Source organism: Salmo trutta, unplaced genomic scaffold (genome assembly GCF_901001165.1).
Source record: "Salmo trutta unplaced genomic scaffold, fSalTru1.1, whole genome shotgun sequence".
Lineage (NCBI taxonomy): Eukaryota > Metazoa > Chordata > Actinopteri > Salmoniformes > Salmonidae > Salmo > Salmo trutta.
In genome coordinates this window covers 6,590-25,109 of record NW_021822798.1, presented here as the reverse complement: position 1 = coordinate 25,109, position 18,520 = coordinate 6,590, and the positions used below count along the sequence as shown (strand labels likewise).

The following is an 18,520-nucleotide window of genomic DNA, read 5'->3' as shown; positions in this document are numbered from 1 at the left end:
CCAGTGCTTTAGCCTTTAGCCTAGCTTAGAGAATCCTCTGTTTTCCAGTGCTTTAGCCTTTAGCCTAGCTTAGAGAATCCTCTGTTTTCCAGTGCTTTAGCCTTTAGCCTAGCTTAGCGAATCCTCTGTTTTCCAGTGCTTTAGCCTTTAGCCTAGCTTAGAGAATCCTCTGTTTTCCAGTGCTTTAGTCTTTAGCCTAGCTTAGAGAATCCTCTGTTTTCCAGTGCTTTAGCCTAGCTTAGAGAATCCTCTGTTTTCCAGTGCTTTAGTCTTTAGCCTAGCTTAGAGAATCCTGTTTTCCAGTGCTTTAGTCTTTAGCCTAGCTTAGATGATCCTCTGTTTTCCAGTGATTTAGTCTTTAGCCTAGCTTAGAGAATCCTCTGTTTTCCAGTGCTTTAGTCTTTAGCATAGCTTAGAGAATCCTCTGTTTTCCAGTGCTTTAGCCTAGCTTAGAGAATCCTCTGTTTTCCAGTGCTTTAGTCTTTAGCCTAGCTTAGAGAATCCTCTGTTTCCAGTGCTTTAGTCTTTAGCCTAGCTTAGAGAATCCTCTGTTTTCCAGTGCTTTAGCCTTTAGCCTAGCATAGAGAATCCTCTGTTTTCCAGTGCTTTAGCCTTTAGCCTAGCTTAGAGAATCCTCTGTTTTCCAGTGCTTTAGCCTAGCTTAGAGAATCCTCTGTTTTCCAGTGCTTTAGCCTTTAGCCTAGCTTAGAGAATCCTCTGTTTTCCAGTGCTTTAGTCTTTAGCCTAGCTTAGAGAATCCTCTGTTTTCCAGTGCTTTAGTCTTTAGCCTAGCTTAGAGAATCCTGTTTTCCAGTGCTTTAGTCTTTAGCCTAGCTTAGAGAATCCTCTGTTTTCCAGTGCTTTAGCCTTTAGCCTAGCTTAGAGAATCCTCTGTTTTCCAGTGCTTTAGCCTAGCTTAGAGAATCCTCTGTTTTCCAGTGCTTTAGTCTTTAGCCTAGCTTAGAGAATCCTCTGTTTTCCAGTGCTTTAGCCTTTAGCCTAGCTTAGAGAATCCTCTGTTTTCCAGTGCTTTAGCCTTTAGCCTGGCTTGGTGAAGCCCCAATGTGACTCCTAGTATAATTGAATGTTAAATATTGTACCAGGCTAGTATTGGACATGCAGAAGGAAGGAAGGGAATTGACTGTCTCTCTACCTGCAGCATGCTGTGCATGTCTTTAGAATTGTTTACATCACCTGACAGCAGGTGAGAGCTAGCTTCACCATATAGCACTTTGGTAAGGTGTACTTTAACTAGCTAGCTACTGGAAATGAGGTGAAAACAGCGTACCTGCATCCCTGGCAGGCTACTCTGAACCGGAGAGTGAGCCATGTCGCCTGTCCACAGTCTGACCAGCTAGAACAGTTAGTCACTAGTTACAACCCAGAATACACAACGCAGCAGGTCGTGCGTCCTTATCGATGCGTCCTGCGTCCTTATCAATGCGTCCTGCGTCCTTATCGATACGTCCTGTGTCCTTATCGATGCGTTTCTGCGTCCTTATCGATACGTCCTGTGTCCTTATCGATGCGTTTCTGCGTCCTTATCGATACGTCCTGTGTCCTTATCGATGCGTCCTGCGTCCTTATCGATACGTCCTGCGTCCTTATCGATACGTCCTGCGTCCTTATCGATACGTCCTGTGAATCCTTCCCGAACAAGCTCGGTACAAAGTTAAAACATGTTGACTCGGCCACGAAAACCTTGTGGTATAAACAAAGCTAGTTCATCGACCGTTGTCCTATGTTAACATAACTATAAAATCATCATAACTAGTAAATCATCCAATGAATATTTTTTACTTGAGGAAAAATGAGCTAGCTTGCTAACTGGCTAGTTAGCTTCGTCGTTAGCATCGTACCCTAACTAGCTAGCTAGCTAGCTGCACGGTGACAACAAATCAACATGAATACAAAATAGCTAGCTGACAATGTTAGCTGGACCGTATTTCCAATTTATTTTTAACCGTAAAGCATAAGTGATCTATATATATCATACTAGCGAACGGTTTCCAATTTATTTTTGATGTTATATCACCGATTAGCTACCGAACAACTCGCTGTCAACTTCGTTAGCTTCGTTAGCTCCTGTAGCCGACTGGTCTCTCATCCGACCGCCTTGACAGACTTTCCACGCAGCCACATAACAACATAAAGCCGTTCAATAAGATATGATTACGATCCGATCTTGTAATCATCGGCTAGTTGAAAATCCATCCAAAGGAGATTACCACGCTGACAACTATACATATTATCTGTGTTTTCCCCTCGTCTCCTGTCCTCCATCTTGTCACCACTGGCGGATCCATGTCGGCGCGGAGCGGCTGTCCGGAGCGGCTGTCCGGAGAGCGGCTGCGTCCGTCTGTTGAACGGCAGAGGGCTCACGACACCGTTCACCAAATTAACACCGAGAAATTTAGTTCATGTGATATCATAACATTATAGAATTATATATATATATATTTGATGATATTTTATAACTGTTTGGAGAATACGTTGAAATCTAGATGAGCATAATGCTACTTTATCAACACTCATAAAAGCAAACCGGTTGTTTTCCACCTTATAAAAGATTAGATTTGGTCTGCTGTGTTCACTTGGCCGGTTAGCTCAGTTGGTTAGAGCGTCGTGCTAATAACGCGAAGGTCGCGGGTTCGATACCCGTACTGGCCATGACCATTTTGACTGTTGAATAGGCTGTGTTGTTGTGTTACTCGTCTCTGGGATTAAAGTTGGACTTCTTCTATTCTATTCTATTGGTGCCATATGATATGGAGTTATTCTATTGGTGCCATATGATATGGAGTTATTCTATTGGTGCCATATGATATGGAGTTATTCTATTGGTGCCATATGATATGGAGTTATTCTATTGGTGCCATATGATATGGAGTTATTCTATTGGTTCCATATGATATAGAGTTATTCTATTGGTGCCATATGATATGGAGTTATTCTATTGGTGCCATATGATATGGAGTTATTCTATTGGTCCCATATGATATGGGGTTATTCTATTGGTGCCATATGATATGGAGTTATTCTATTGGTGCCATATGATATGGAGTTATTATTCTATTGTAGTGGTTGGCTTTGAACGGCCCCAACCATGGTCATGCTCCAGTGAAGCCGCTATGTGGTAGTATTGCTCCCTCTCTACAGGCCTGATACAAAGGACACCAGCTGAGCTATAGTGCAGGTACCAGTGCTGGAGGGACTACTGTGCTCATGTTATTGTTCGGGTAACAAAATTCAATGGAAGTCCCATTGTTTTGTTTTTTTACAACGTAACGCGGAGTTAGTCGAAGGTCTTGTCGAGCCGATATGGCGACCAGGAAGAATCTGCGTTTTAATTAAGAGCCGCTTCTCCTTCCTGAAACTTTCAAACGCTTAAAAAATCAGCGCAGTTTGGATCGTAAAGGAATTCACTTCGGTCAAACACACTGTTGGAAAATATACACGTGGACAATCTCTCCCCAATCTGAAGGAAAAGGTAAGAAAGAAACGGGCGTCTTTATGTCGTTTAGGTTACTGGAGTACCCTAACCGCGGAGGCTAGATAGGTTACTGGAGTACCCTAACCGCGGAGGCTAGATAGGTTACTGGAGTACCCTAACCGCGGAGGCTAGATAGGTTCCTGGAGTACCCTAACCGCGGAGGCTAGATAGGTTACTGGAGTACCCTAACCGCGGAGGCTAGATAGGTTACTGGAGTACCCTAACCGCGGAGGCTAGATAGGTTACTGGAGTACCCTAACCGCGGAGGCTAGATAGGTTACTGGAGTACCCTAACCGCGGAGGCTAGATAGGTTACTGGAGTACCCTAACCGCGGAGGCTAGATAGAAGATAGACAAACAATTTTAAATACAAGTAGAAAACCAATTTCAATCATGTCCTGTAATCTTCCCTTTACCTCTAATTCCTGCGGTTTGCCAGTTAATTCTCTCTCTCTGAATTGTCTGAAGTTACAGATGTTCTCCAGTTGGAATATAATAGACGTGTGTGTGTGTGTGTGTGTGTGTGTGTGTGTGTGTGTGTGTGTGTGTGTTATATAAGGTCATCTTCCAACAGGATTATAGTGAATAGCCAAATGATCCAAAACTACAGTGTAGTTCAGTAGGATGGAGGCTGTATGGATCTGTAACTACTACAGTGTAGTTTAGTAGGATGGAGGCTCCATAGCTGTATGGATCTGTAACTGCTGCAGTGTAGTTTAGTAGGATGGAGGCTGTATGGATCTGTAACTGCTACAGTGTAGTTTAGTAGGATGGAGGCTCCATAGCTGTATGAATCTGTAACTACTACAGTGTAGTTTAGTAGGATGGAGGCTCCATAGCTGTATGGATCTGTAACTGCTACAGTGTAGTTTAGTAGAATGGAGGCTGTGTGGATCTGTAACTGCTGCAGTGTAGTTTAGTAGGATGGAGGCTCCATAGCTGTATGGATCTGTAACTACTACAGTGTAGTTTAGTAGGATGGAGGCTGTATGGATCTGTAACTGCTACAGTGTAGTTTAGTAGGATGGAGGCTCCATAGCTGTATGGATCTGTAACTACTACAGTGTAGTTTAGTAGGATGGAGGCTCCATAGCTGTATGGATCTGTAACTACTACAGTGTAGTTTAGTAGGATGGAGGCTCCATAGCTGTATGGATCTGTAACTGCTACAGTGTAGTTTAGTAGGATGGAGGCTGTATGGATCTGTAACTGCTACAGTGTAGTTTAGTAGGATGGAGGCTCCATAGCTGTATGGATCTGTAACTGCTGCAGTGTAGTTTAGTAGGATGGAGGCTGTATGGATCTGTAACTGATACAGTGTAGTTTAGTAGGATGGAGGCTCCATAGCTGTATGGATCTGTAACTGATACAGTGTAGTTTAGTAGGATGGAGGCTCCATAGCTGTATGGATCTGTAACTGCTACAGTGTAGTTTAGTAGGATGGAGGCTCCATAGCTGTATGGATCTACAGTAAATATATTTTATTTATTTGAAGGATTCTTTCTCGCTGATAAAAGGTAAGGGCCATATGTTTAGAAATCCGTATCACAAGTGATGATTATTGACATTTCTAAAGCTTAAAACACAGCGTTTGGATTGTTTATTTTATAAGGCTGTTGAGTCTGCAGATTGTAGTTCACATGTGGTAGTCGTGTGCAAAGCTGAGAACTGAAGGGAGAAGGCAGAATGACTGAGAACTGAAGGGAGAATGACTGAAGGCAGAATGACTGAGAACTGAAGGCAGAATGACTGAAGGCAGAATGACTGAGAACTGAAGGCAGAATGACTGAGAACTGAAGGCAGAATGACTGAGAACTGAAGGCAGAATGACTGAGAACTGAAGGCAGAATGACTGAGAACTGAAGGGAGAATGACAGAGCTGAAGGGAGAATGACTGAGAACTGAAGGGAGAATGACTGAGAGCTGAAGGGAGAAGGCAGAATGACTGAGAACTGAAGGCAGAATGACTGAGAGCTGAAGGGAGAAGGCAGAATGACTGAGAACTGAAGGCAGAATGACTGAGAGCTGAAGGGAGAAGGCAGAATGACACCTAGTTTGAGATAGTTTCTTCTACATTAAATGTTTCTGTAGTGATAATCTGTAAGGCAGCAGCTACTCTTCCTGGTGTTTATTATGGATCCCCATTAGTTCCTGTCAAGACAGCAGCTACTCTTCCTGGGGTTTATTATGGATCCCCATTAGTTCCTGCCAAGGCAGCAGCTACTCTTCCTGGGGTTTATTATGGATCCCCATTAGTTCCTGCCAAGGCAGCAGCTACTCTTCCTGTGGTTTATTATGGATCCCCATTAGTTCCTGCCAAGGCAGCAGCTACTCTTCCTGGGGTTTATTATGGATCCCCATTAGTTCCTGTCAAGGCAGCAGCTACTCTTCCTGGGGTTTATTATGGATCCCCATTAGTTCCTGCCAAGGCAGCAGCTACTCTTCCTGGGGTTTATTATGGATCCCCATTAGTTCCTGCCAAGGCAGCAGCTACTCTTCCTGGGGTTTATTATGGATCCCATTAGTTCCTGCCAAGGCAGCAGCTACTCTTCCTGGGGTTTATTATGGATCCCCATTAGTTCCTGCCAAGGCAGCAGCTACTCTTCCTGGGGTTTATTATGGATCCCCATTAGTTCCTGCCAAGGCAGCAGCTACTCTTCTTGGGGTTTATTATGGATCCCCATTAGTTCCTGCCAAGACAGCAGCTACTCTTCCTGGGGTTTATTATGGATCCCCATTAGTTCCTGCCATGGCAGCAGCTACTCTTCCTGGGGTTTATTATGGATCCCCATTAGTTCCTGCCAAGGCAGCAGCTACTCTTCCTGGGGTTTATTATGGATCCCCATTAGTTCCTGCCATGGCAGCAGCTACTCTTCCTGGGGTTTATTATGGATCCCCATTAGTTCCTGCCAAGGCAGCAGCTACTCTTCTTGGGGTCTTACAAAATTAAGGCAGTTATACAATTTTAGAAACAGATTTCACAGCACACCTGTGTTCATTAAGCTATACTCTAGCTGAGAGTCTTTAACCCCTCTGAACTGAGTGCTGGCTTAGGCCTGGTGCCTGGCTCTCTCTCTGTGTGTGTGTCTCGCTCTCGCTCTCTTGCTCTCTCGCTCTCTCGCTCTCTCGCTCTCTGGCTCTCTCTCTCTCTCTCTCTCTCCTCTCTCTCTGGCTCTCTCTCTCTCTCTCTCTGGCTCTCTCTCTCTCTCTGTCTCTCTCTCTCTCTCTGGCTCTCTCTCTCTCTCTGGCTCTCTCTCTCTCTCTGGCTCTCTCTCTCTCTCTCTGGCTCTCTCTCTCTCCTCTGGCTCTCTCTCTCTCTCTCTCTCTCTCTCTGGCTCTCTCTCTCTCTCTCTCTCTCTCTGGCTCTCTCTCTCTCTCTGGCTCTCTCTCTCTCTCTGGCTCTCTCTCTCTCTGGCTCTCTCTCTCTGGCTCTCTCTCTCTCTGGCTCTCTCTCTCTGGCTCTCTCTCTCTGTCTCTCCTCTCTCTCTCTCCTCTTCAAAGGGTTTTATTGTCATGGGGAAACATTGTGTATGTTGCTAAAGCGAGTGTAATAGATAATGAACAGAAGTGAAATAAACATTTCACTCACAAAAGTACCAAAACACTAAAGACATTTCAAATATCATATTATGTTCAAATGGATAAAGTACAGAAGGGAAAATAAATAAACATAAATATGGGTTGTATTTACAATGGTGTTTGTTCTTCACTGGTTGACCTTTTCTTGTGGCAACAGGTCACACATCTTGCTGCTGTGATGGGACACTGGTATTTCACCCAGTAGATATGGGAGTTTATCAAGATTGGGTTTGTTTTCAAATTCTTTGTGTATCTGTGTAATCTGAGGGAAATATGTGTCTCTAATATGGTCATACATTTGGCAGGAGGTTAGGAAGTGCAGCTCAGTTTCCACCTCATTTTGTGGGGAGTGTTGCACATAGCCTGTCTTCTCTTGAGAGCCAGGTCTGCCTACGGCGGCCTTTCTCAATAGCAAGGCTATGCTCACTGGGTCTGTACATAGTCAAAGCTTTCCTTAAGTTTGGGTCAGTCACAGTGGTCAGGTATTCTGCCACGGTGTCCTCTCTGTATAGGGCCAAATAGCAGTCCAGTTTGTTCTGTTTTTTTGTTAATCATTTCCAATGTGTCAAGTAATTATCTTTGTTTTCTCATGATTTGGTTGAGTATAATTGTGTTGCTGTCCTGGGGCTCTGTGGGGTCTGTTTGTGTTTGTGAACTGAGCCCCAGGACCAGCTTGCTTAGGGGCCTCTTCTCCAGGTTCATCTCTCTGTAGGTGATGGCTTTTGTTATGGAAGGTTTGGGAATAGTTTCCTTTTAGGTGGTTGTAGAATTAAGAGTCTATTTTCTGGATTTTAGTAATTAGTGGGTATCATCTGAATTCTGCTCTGAATGCCTGATTTAGTGGGTGTGCTGCTCTGAATGCCTGATTTAGTGGGTGTGCTGCTCTGAATGCCTGATTTAGTGGGTGTGCTGCTTTGAATGGCTGATTTAGGGGGTTTGCTGCTCTGAATGCCTGATTTAGTGGTAGGGCCCATAGGGAATAGGGAGCCATTTTGGATGCTTTTGACCAGGGCCAATCAAAAGGTTGGAAATAATGGTTGGGACTTGTGGAACATTACCTGGCTGCCTCCAAAATGGCTCCCTATTCCCTATGGGCCCTGGTCAAAAGCATCCAAAATGGCTCCCTATTCCCTATGGGCCCTGGTCAAAAGCATCCAAAATGGCTCCCTATTCCCTATGGGTCCTGGTCAAAAGCATCCAAAATGGCACCCTTTTTCCTATGGGCCCTGGTCAAAAGCATCCAAAATGGCACCCTATTCCCTATGGGCCCTGGTCAAAAGAATCCATAGGGAATAGGGAGCCATTTTGGAGGCAGCCAGGTAATGTTCCACAAGTCCCAACCATTATTTCCAACCTTTTGATTGCAGCTTGTCGGCCTCAGGAGGGTTGGCAGTCTTAAAGTGATCTGATCTAATGGCAAATTGATTTATCTCTGGGGATCTACTGTAGCTGGAAGACTGATTTATCTCTGGGGATCTACTGTAGCTGAAATACTGATTTTATCTCTGGGGATCTACTGTAGCTGAAAGACTGATTCATCTCTGGGGATCTACTGTAGCTGAAAGACTGATTCATCTCTGGGGATCTACTGTAGCTGAAAGACTGACTTATCTCTGGGGATCTACTGTAGCTGAAAGACTGATTTTATCTCTGGGGATCTACTGTAGCTGAAAGACTGATTTATCTCTGGGGATCTACTGTAGCTGAAATACTGACTTATCTCTGGGGATCTACTGTAGCTGAAAGACTGATTTATCTCTGGGGATCTACTGTAGCTGAAAGACTGATTTATCTCTGGGGATCTACTGTAGCTGAAATACTGACTTATCTCTGGGGATCTACTGTAGCTGAAAGACTGATTTATCTCTGGGGATCTACTGTAGCTGAAAGACTGACTTATCTCTGGGGATCTACTGTAGCTGAAAGACTGATTTTATCTCTGGGGATCTACTGTAGCTGAAAGACTGATTTATCTCTGGGGGATCTACTGTAGCTGAAAGACTGACTTATCTCTGGGGATCTACTGTAGCTGAAAGACTGATTTTATCTCTGGGGATCTACTGTAGCTGAAAGACTGATTTATCTCTGGGGATCTACTGTAGCTGAAATACTTCTATTTTTCTAGGAAGGTCGCGTGCTTTTCTGTCGTCTGTCAAATCCCTCAACCTATGATGCTGTCACCTATTTAGTCTTTAGATCAGTCGACAGGAGAATGTTGGAAGGAACTTGTGTAGGATGAGATGAATTCAGCCCGGCCACGTCTGATCTGGTCTGAGATTGATGACGTCACTGCAGTGGAATGTTTGCGTTTTGTAGACGGTAAAGTGCTCTACCGAAACCGGAGCCTTCGGAGGTCCGTTTGTGTTTTGTGTTCCAGACATTCAGCCGCTGGCTCCGTTAGTGGCTAGGGGGGTAGAGGAGGAGGAGAGGGCGACGTCGGCTCCGTTAGTGGCTAGGGGGGTAGAGGAGGAGGAGAGGGCGACGTCGGCTCCGTTAGTGGCTAGGGGGGTAGAGGAGGAGGAGAGGGCGACGTCGGCTCCGTTAGTGGCTAGGGGGGGTAGAGGAGGAGGAGAGGGCGACGTCGGCTCCGTTAGTGGCTAGGGGGGTAGAGGAGGAGGAGAGGGCGACGTCGGCTCCGTTAGTGGCTAGGGGGGTAGAGGAGGAGGAGAGGGCGACGTCGGCTCCGTTAGTGGCTAGGGGGGTAGAGGAGGAGGAGAGGGCGACGTCGGCTCCGTTAGTGGCTAGGGGGTGGTAGAGGAGGAGGACGGAGGGCGACGTCGGCTCCGTTAGTGGCTAGGGGGGTAGAGGAGGAGGAGAGGGCGACGCGGACTCCGTTAGTGGCTAGGGGGGTAGAGGAGGAGGAGAGGGCGACGTCGGCTCCGTTAGTGGTAGGGGGGGTAGAGGAGGAGGAGAGATCTCCGTTGGCCCCGTAGTGGCTAGGGGGGTAGAGGAGGAGGAGAGATCTCCGTCGGCTCCGTATAGTGGCTAGGGGGGTAGAGGAGGAGGAGAGGGCGACGTCGGCTCCGTTAGTGGCTAGGGGGGTAGAGGAGGAGGAGAGATCTCCGTCGGCTCGTTAGTGGCTAGGGGGGTAGAGGAGGAGGAGAGGGCGACGTCGGCTCCGTTAGTGGCTAGGGGGGTAGAGGAGGAGGAGAGATCTCCGTCGGCTCCGTTAGTGGCTAGGGGGGTAGAGGAGGAGGAGAGGGCGACGTCGGCTCCGTTAGTGGGTGGGGGGGTAGAGGAGGAGGAGAGGGCGACGTCGGCTCCGTTAGTGGGCTAGGGGGGTAGAGGAGGAGGAGAGATCTCCGTTGGCTCCGTTAGTGGGTAGGGGGGTAGAGGAGGAGGAGAGGGCGACGTCGGCTCCGTTAGTGGCTAGGGGGGGAGAGGAGGAGGAGAGGGCGACGTCGGCTCCGTTAGTGGCTAGGGGGGTAGAGGAGGAGGAGAGATCTCCGTTGGCTCCGTTAGTGGCTAGGGGGGTAGAGGAGGAGGAGAGGGCGACGTCGGCTCCGTTAGTGGGTGGGGGGGTAGAGGAGGAGGAGAGATCTCCGTTGGCTCCGTTAGTGGGTAGGGGGGTAGAGGAGGAGGAGAGATCTCCGTTGGCCCCGTTAGTGGGTGGGGGGGTAGAGGAGGAGGAGGAGAGATCTCCGTTGGCCCCGTTAGTGGGTAGGGGGGTAGAGGAGGAGGAGAGATCCCCGTTAGTGGCTAGGGGGGTAGAGGAGGAGGAGAGGGCGACGTCGGCCCCGTTAGTGGGTAGGGGGGTAGAGGAGGAGGAGAGCTGTCGTTCCACGTTGAGGAGGATAAGCCCCGAGGGCCTGAGAGACAGAGGTATGTTCTGTCTCATCATTCAACCTCCTTTAATTCCTCTGTGTCTGTCTGTATCGACGTTACTGTCTGGTTTAGTCAGCCACAGCTAAAATACCATTGGGTTTTCTAGACTTGTGTCATCGTCATGGAGGGAAGGAGTCTAGTGACTCACCTGCAAGCTGGCTGAAGTGTGACCACCGATGGGGTCCTCTATCTGGCCTGGTTTAGACAGGGAGGTCCTCTATCTGGCCTGGTTTAGACAGGGAGGTCCTCTATCTGGCCTGGTTTAGACAGGGAGGTCCTCTATCTGGCCTGGTTTAGACAGGGAGGTCCTCTATCTGGCCTGGTTTAGACAGGGAAGTCCTCTATCTGGCCTGGTTTAGACAGGGAGGTCCTCTATCTGGCCTGGTTTAGACAGGGAGGTCCTCTATCTGGCCTGGTTTAGACAGGGAGGTCCTCTATCTGGCATGGTTTAGACAGGGAAGTGCTGCATCTGGCCTGGTTCATACTGTTACAGACAGAGAGTATCTGGCCTGGTTCATACTGTTACAGACAGACAGACAGTATCTGGCCTGGTTCATACTGTTACAGACAGACAGACAGTATCTGGCCTGGTTCATACTGTTACAGACAGACAGACAGTATCTTGCCTGGTTCATACTGTTACAGACAGACAGTATCTGGCCTGGTTCATACTGTTACAGACAGACAGTATCTGGCCTGGTTCATACTGTTACAGACAGACAGTATCTGGCCTGGTTCTCACAGTAATTGTCTGTCCTTTTTTTGGGCTGAATACTTATATTCCCATGGCAACCCGCGTGTGTTCTGGGAATAGGTCGTGGCCTTGCTGCTCCGGGTCGGTCTCTGCTCACTGTCTCTGTCCTCTCTGGGTCGGTCTCTGCTCACTGTCTCTGTCCTCTCCGGGTCGGTCTCTGCTCACTGTCTCTGTCCTCTCCGGCTCGGTCTCTGCTCACTGTCTCTGTCCTCTCAGGCTCGGAGGGCTGCTTGCTTCCTGAAACAACTGGCTGTTAGTATGAAAACAGACACTCTGTCCTCTAAAGCAGTGGTTCTCAGCTGGTTTTAGCTCAGGACCCAAATTCAACCAGGTTGTCTCAGTCGCGACCCAATATTTGCGTCGCCAAAATACAATCTGGAAAACTATTTAAAAAAAAAAATACTATATTGATATTAAATGTAGCAATTATATAACAAGGGAACAACATTCCCACTTCTTTCATTGTCAATAATAGAATTTTGCCCATATTCTTGATGAAGAATGTTAATTAACTCCCTGGTTTGAGACACTAAATCAACCAACATAGCCCTGCTAATAGAATGTTAATTAACTCACCTGGTTTGAGACACTAAATCAACCAACATAGCCCTGCTAATAGAATGTTAATTAACTCACCTGGTTTGAGACACTAAATCAACCAACATAGTGCTGCTAATAGAATGTTAATTAACTCACCTGGTTTGAGACACTAAATCAACCAACATAGTGCTGCTAATAGAATGTTAATTAACTCACCTGGTTTGAGACACTAAATCAACCAACATAGTGCTGCTAATAGAATGTTAATTAACTCACCTGGTTTGAGACACTAAATCAACTCTAAATAGCCCTGCTAATAGCTCTATATGGGGGAAAACGTCCGTCTTCAGACATGTCCTTGTTTTCAGAGTGTATCCTGTACACGTCTCCCTGTCTGTCCTCAGGTGTGTGAGGGTAGTAGAGAGGCTGGTTCTGCTGACTGAGGCACCATGGTAGATCCGGTGGACAGGGCGGTGGCTGGCCAGAGGCTGGGGATCCCAGAGAGTTTAGGGGTGTCTACCCTGGAACCAGGCCAGAGACTCCCAACCACGCCCCAAGGACGACAGGTCTCCATCCGGGTACAGCTGCTGGACGACGTCACGGAGGTCTTCGACATATCAGTGAGTACAGGAACTATTTAGCTCTATGGGAGGAATGACATGCTGGAGCAATCACAATGCTTTGGATGAGGTCCATAGTTCCCAGGCTCTGGTACCAATGCTTTGGATGAGGTCCATAGTTCCCAGGTTCTGATACCAATGAGGTCTATAGTTCCCAGGCTCTGATACCAATGAGGTCCATAGTTCCCAGGCTCTGGTACCAATGCTTTAGATGAGGTCTATAGTTCCCAGGCTCTGGTACCAATGCTTTAGATGAGGTCCATAGTTCCCAGGCTCTGGTACCAATGAGGTCCATAGTTCCCAGGCTCTGGCACCAATGCTTTGGATGAGGTCCATAGTTCCCAGGCTCTGGTTCCAATGAGGTCCATAGTTCCCAGGCTCTGGTTCCAATGAGGTATATAGTTCCCAGGCTCTGGTTCCAATGAGGTCCATAGTTCCCAGGCTCTGGTACCAATGAGGTCCATAGTTCCCAGGCTCTGGCACCAATGCTTTAACACTGGAGGATCAATCCTTCACATTCTTTTGGCTGTCGGGGCGGCAGGTAGCCTAGTGGTTAAAGCATTGGACTTGTAACCGAAAGGTTGCAAGATCGAATCCAAGGCTCTGTCTGTAACCTGGTGTGTTCTGCTCTCTCTCTCCACAGCAACGGGCCCCAGCCAAGGCTCTGTCTGTAACCTGGTGTGTTCTGCTCTCTCTCTCCACAGCAACGGGCCCCAGCCAAGGCTCTGTTTGTAACCTGGTGTGTTCTGCTCTCTCCACAGAAACGGGCCCCAGCCAAGGCTCTGTCTGTAACCTGGTGTGTTCTGCTCTCTCCACAGCAACGGGCCCCAGCCAAGGCTCTGTTTGACCTGGTGTGTGTGCATCTGAACCTGGCTGAAAGAGACTACTTCGGTCTACAGTACCAGAACTCCAGAAGGCTGATGGTGAGACTGAAGTTCTTTATACACTATGACGTGTCACAAATGGATCCCTGTATTCTATATAGCTCACTACCTCTGCCCAGAGCCTTATGCCATGCCTACGTTTCTGTCTGTCTACTTTTCTGTTGCACTCTCTCAATACTGGCCCCTGGACAGTGTTACTGACTGGTGACTCTCAATACTGGCCCCTGGACAGTGTTACTGACTGGTGACTCTCAATACTGGCCCCTGGACAGTGTTACTGACTGGTGACTCTCAATACTGGCCCCTGGACAGTGCTACTGACTGGTGACTCTCAATACTGGCCCCTGGACAGTGTTACTGACTGGTGACTCTCAATACTGGCCCCTGGACAGTGCTACTGACTGGTGACTCTCAATACTGGCCCCTGGACAGTGTTCCTGGTGACTCTCAATACTGGCCCCTGGACAGTGTTCCTGGGGACTCGCAATACTGGCCCCTGGACAGTGTTCCTGGGGACTCTCAATACTGGCCCCTGGACAGTGTTCCTGGTGACTCTCAATACTGGCCCCTGGACAGTGTTACTGACTGGTGACTCTCAATACTGGCCCCTGGACAGTGTTACTGACTGGTGACTCTCAGTACTGGCCCCTGGACAGTGTTCCTGGTGACTCTCAATACTGGCCCCTGGACAGTGCTACTGGTGACTTCAGCCTGGGGTTAAAGGGGTTAAAGCAGCCAGACTCCACACAGCCTGGGGTTAAAGGGGTTAAAGCAGCCAGACTCCACACAGCCTGGGGTTAAAGCAGCCAGACTCCACACAGCCTGGGGTTAAAGGGTTAAAGCAGCGAGACTCCATACAGCCTGGGGTTAAAGCAGCCAGACTCCATACAGCCTGGGGTTAAAGGGGGTTAAAGCAGCCAGACTCCACACAGCCTGGGGTTAAAGGGGTTAAAGCAGCCAGACTCCACACAGCCTGGGGTTAAAGGGGTTAAAGCAGCCGGACTCCACACAGCCTGGGGTTAAAGCAGCCAGACTCCACACAGCCTGGGGTTAAAGCAGCCAGACTCCACACAGCCTGGGGTTAAAGGGGTTAAAGCAGCCAGACTCCACACAGCCTGGGGTTAAAGCAGCCAGGCTCCATACAGCCTGGGTTAAAGGGGTTAAAGCAGCCAGACTCCACACAGCCTGGGGTTAAAGCAGCCAGACTCCATACAGCCTGGGGTTAAAGGGGTTAAAGCAGCCAGACTCCACACAGCCTGGGGTTAAAGCAGCCAGGCTCCATACAGCCTGGGGTTAAAGGGGTTAAAGCAGCCAGACTCCACACAGCCTGGGGTTAAAAGCAGCCAGACTCCATACAGCCTGGGGTTAAAGGGGTTAAAGCAGCCAGACTCCACACAGCCTGGGGTTAAAGCAGCCAGACTCCATACAGCCTGGGGTTAAAGGGGTTAAAGCAGCCAGACTCCACACAGCCTGGGGTTAAAGCAGCCAGACTCCATACAGCCTGGGGTTAAAGGGGTTAAAGCAGCCAGACTCCACACAGCCTGGGGTTAAAGCAGCCAGGCTCCATACAGCCTGGGGTTAAAGGGGTTAAAGCAGCCAGACTCCACACAGCCTGGGGTTAAAGCAGCCAGACTCCATACAGCCTGGGGTTAAAGGGGTTAAAGCAGCCAGACTCCACACAGCCTGGGGTTAAAGCAGCCAGACTCCACACAGCCTGGGGTTAAAGGGGTTAAAGCAGCCAGACTCCACACAGCCTGGGGTTAAAGGGGTTAAAGCAGCCAGACTCCACACAGCCTGGGGTTAAAGCAGCCAGACTCCATACAGCCTGGGGTTAAAGGGGGTTAAAGCAGCCAGACTCCATACAGCCTGGGGTTAAAGCAGCCAGACTCCACACAGCCTGGGGTTAAAGCAGCCAGACTCCATACAGCCTGGGGTTAAAGCAGCCAGACTCCACACAGCCTGGGGTTAAAGGGGTTAAAGCAGCCAGACTCCATACAGCCTGGGGTTAAAGGGGTTAAAGCAGCCAGACTCCATACAGCCTGGGGTTAAAGCAGCCAGGCTCCATACAGCCTGGGGTTAAAGCAGCCAGACTCCACACAGCCTGGGGTTAAAGCAGCCAGACTCCATACAGCCTGGGGTTAAAGCAGCCAGACTCCACACAGCCTGGGGTTAAAGGGGTTAAAGCAGCCAGACTCCATACAGCCTGGGGTTAAAGCAGCCAGACTCCATACAGCCTGGGGTTAAAGCAGCCAGACTCCATACAGCCTGGGGTTAAAGGGGTTAAAGCAGCCAGACTCCACACAGCCTGGGGTTAAAGGGGTTAAAGCAGCCAGACTCCACACAGCCTGGGGTTAAAGCAGCCAGACTCCACACAGCCTGGGGTTAAAGGGGTTAAAGCAGCCAGACTCCATACAGCCTGGGGTTTAAAGCAGCCAGACTCCACACAGCCTGGGGTTAAAGGGGTTTAAAGCAGCCAGACTCCACACAGCCTGGGGTTAAAGGGGTTAAGCAGCCAGACTCCACACAGCCTTATAACCCGTTTATAAAGGTTTCTGAAGTGTTTCTGAAGCGTTTTGTTGTTTGTGGTTTTTCTGTAGGTCTGGTTGGACCTGCTGAAGCCCCTGAAACAGATAAGACGTGAGTACTGAGAGGACAGCCCTGTATAGTACTAATGGAATATAGTACTGAGAGGACCCTGTAGCTCAGTTGGTAGAGCGTGTGGTGTGTGCAACGCCAAGGTTGTGGGTTCGTTTTTTTTTTTTTTTTTTTTTGGTACTGGCCCCCCGTGCCAGTACCAAAAAAAAAAAAAAAAAAAAAAAAAAAAAATGCATGAAATGAAATGTATGCATTTACTACTGTAAGTCGCTCTGGATAAGAGCGTCTGCTAAATGACTAAAATGTAAATGTAAAATGTATATAGTACTGAGAGGACCCTGTATAGTACTAATGGAATATAGTACTGAGAGGACAACCCTGTATAGTACTAATGGAATATAGTACTGAGAGGACAGCCCTGTATAGTACTAATGGAATATAGTACTGAGGACAACCCTGTATAGTACTAGTGGAATATAGCACTGAGAGGACAACCCTGTATAGTACTAATGGAATATAGTACTGAGAGGACAACCCTGTATAGTACTAATGGAATATAGTACTCAGAGGACAGCCCTGTATAGTACTAGTGGAATATAGTACTGAGAGGACAACCCTGTATAGTACTAGTGGAATATAGTACTGAGAGGACAACCCTGTATAGTACTAATGGAATATAGTACTGAGAGGACAACCCTGTATAGTACTGAGAGGACGACCCTGTGTAGTACTAATGGAATATAGTACTGAGAGGACAACCCTGTATAGTACTAATGGAATATAGTACTGAGAGGACAACCCTGTATAGTACTAGTGGAATATAGTACTGAGAGGACCCTGTATAGTACTAATGGAATATAGTACTGAGAGGACAACCCTGTATAGTACTAATGGAATATAGTACTGAGAGGACAACCCTGTATAGTACTAATGGAATATAGTACTGAGAGGACAACCCTGTATAGTACTAATGGAATATAGTACTGAGAGGGCAACCCTGTATAGTACTAATGGAATATAGTACTGAGAGGACAACCCTGTATAATACTAATGGAATATAGTACTGAGAGGACAACCCTGTATAGTACTAATGGAATATAGTACTGAGAGGACAGCCCTGTATAGTACTAATGGAATATAGTACTGAGAGGACAGCCCTGTATAGTACTAATGGAATATAGTACTGAGAGGACAGCCCTGTATAGTACTAGTGGAATATAGTACTGAGAGGACAGCCCTGTATAGTACTAATGGAATATAGTACTGAGAGGACAACCCTGTATAGTACTAGTGGAATATAGTACTGAAAGGACAGTCCTGTATAGTACAAGTGGAATATAGTACTGAGAGGACAACCCTGTATAGTACTAATGGAATATAGTACTGAGAGGACAACCCTGTATAGTATTAATGGAATATAGTACTGAGAGGACAACCCTTTTTAACTACATTATGCTCTGTCTCTCTCTCTCTCTCTCTCTGTCTCTCTCTCTCTCTCTGTCTCTCTCTCTCTCTCTGTCTCTCTCTCCTCTCTCTCTCTCTCTCTCTCCCCACAGGCCCTAAGAACACCATCCTTCGTTTTGTGGTGAAGTTCTTCCCTCCAGACACACAGCTGCTGGAGGAGCTGACACGGTGAGAGTGGATGAGTCTTCCTGTTCTTCTTCTCAACAAACACACCCTGATCCATCACCATTCTGAACACACCCTGATCCATCACCATTCTGAACACACCCTGATCCATCACCATTCTGAACACACCCTGATCCATCACCCTTCTGAACACAACCCTGATCCATCACCATTCTGTACACACCCTGAACCATCACCATTCTGTACACACCCTGAACCATCACCATTCTGTACACACCCTGAACCATCACCATTCTGTACACACCCTGAACCATCACCATTCTGTACACACCCCTGAACCATCAACGGAAAATAACTTCACCATTCTGTAGAGTTACAGTGCTTTTTCTTTCCTGATGTTTACAGAGGTCAATGTCTCATGAGTCCAGCGTATCCTACAACTCAGAGGCCAAAACAAAACAGGGACAGGAAGTGTAACAGGAAGTGGTCAGAAGCCTCCTTCCTGTGTTTGCATCTCCAGCAGTTCTAAGGAGTCAATGTCCTAAAGAGAAGAGGGGCCGCAGTGTACCCTACTGTTGAGGGATCAGACGCAGTGTAACCTACGTAGGGATCAGACGCAGTGTAACCTACTGTTGAGGGA

General features: G+C 47.7%; 2 protein-coding genes and 1 non-coding gene across 3 annotated transcripts in view; 2 read left to right on the top strand and 1 right to left on the bottom strand.

Moving 5' to 3' along the window:
* The window catches only part of LOC115184931 (serine/threonine-protein kinase 24-like), a 30,048-nt gene extending 27,718 nt beyond the window's left edge, over nucleotides 1-2,330 (bottom strand). Inside the window, exon 1 of the mRNA XM_029745510.1 lies at nucleotides 1,289-2,330. Within this exon, the coding sequence (XP_029601370.1) occupies nucleotides 1,289-1,330 (42 nt within the window). The 5' untranslated portion in view covers nucleotides 1,331-2,330. The remainder of the gene's footprint in view (nucleotides 1-1,288) is intronic.
* Nucleotides 2,331-2,512: 182 nt separating this feature from the next.
* LOC115184932 (FERM, ARHGEF and pleckstrin domain-containing protein 1-like) lies at nucleotides 2,513-18,057 on the top strand. Its single transcript, XM_029745511.1, has 5 exons — nucleotides 2,513-3,490; nucleotides 12,596-12,811; nucleotides 13,630-13,734; nucleotides 16,293-16,332; nucleotides 17,847-18,057. The coding sequence occupies exons 2-5, from the start codon at nucleotides 12,641-12,643 to the stop codon at nucleotides 17,924-17,926; spliced, it is 396 nt and encodes a 131-aa protein (XP_029601371.1). The 5' UTR covers nucleotides 2,513-3,490; nucleotides 12,596-12,640; the 3' UTR covers nucleotides 17,927-18,057.
* trnai-aau (transfer RNA isoleucine (anticodon AAU)) lies at nucleotides 2,597-2,670 on the top strand. Its single transcript has one exon. It is a non-coding gene; the product is annotated as a tRNA-Ile (tRNA).
* Nucleotides 18,058-18,520: the final 463 nt, after the last annotated feature.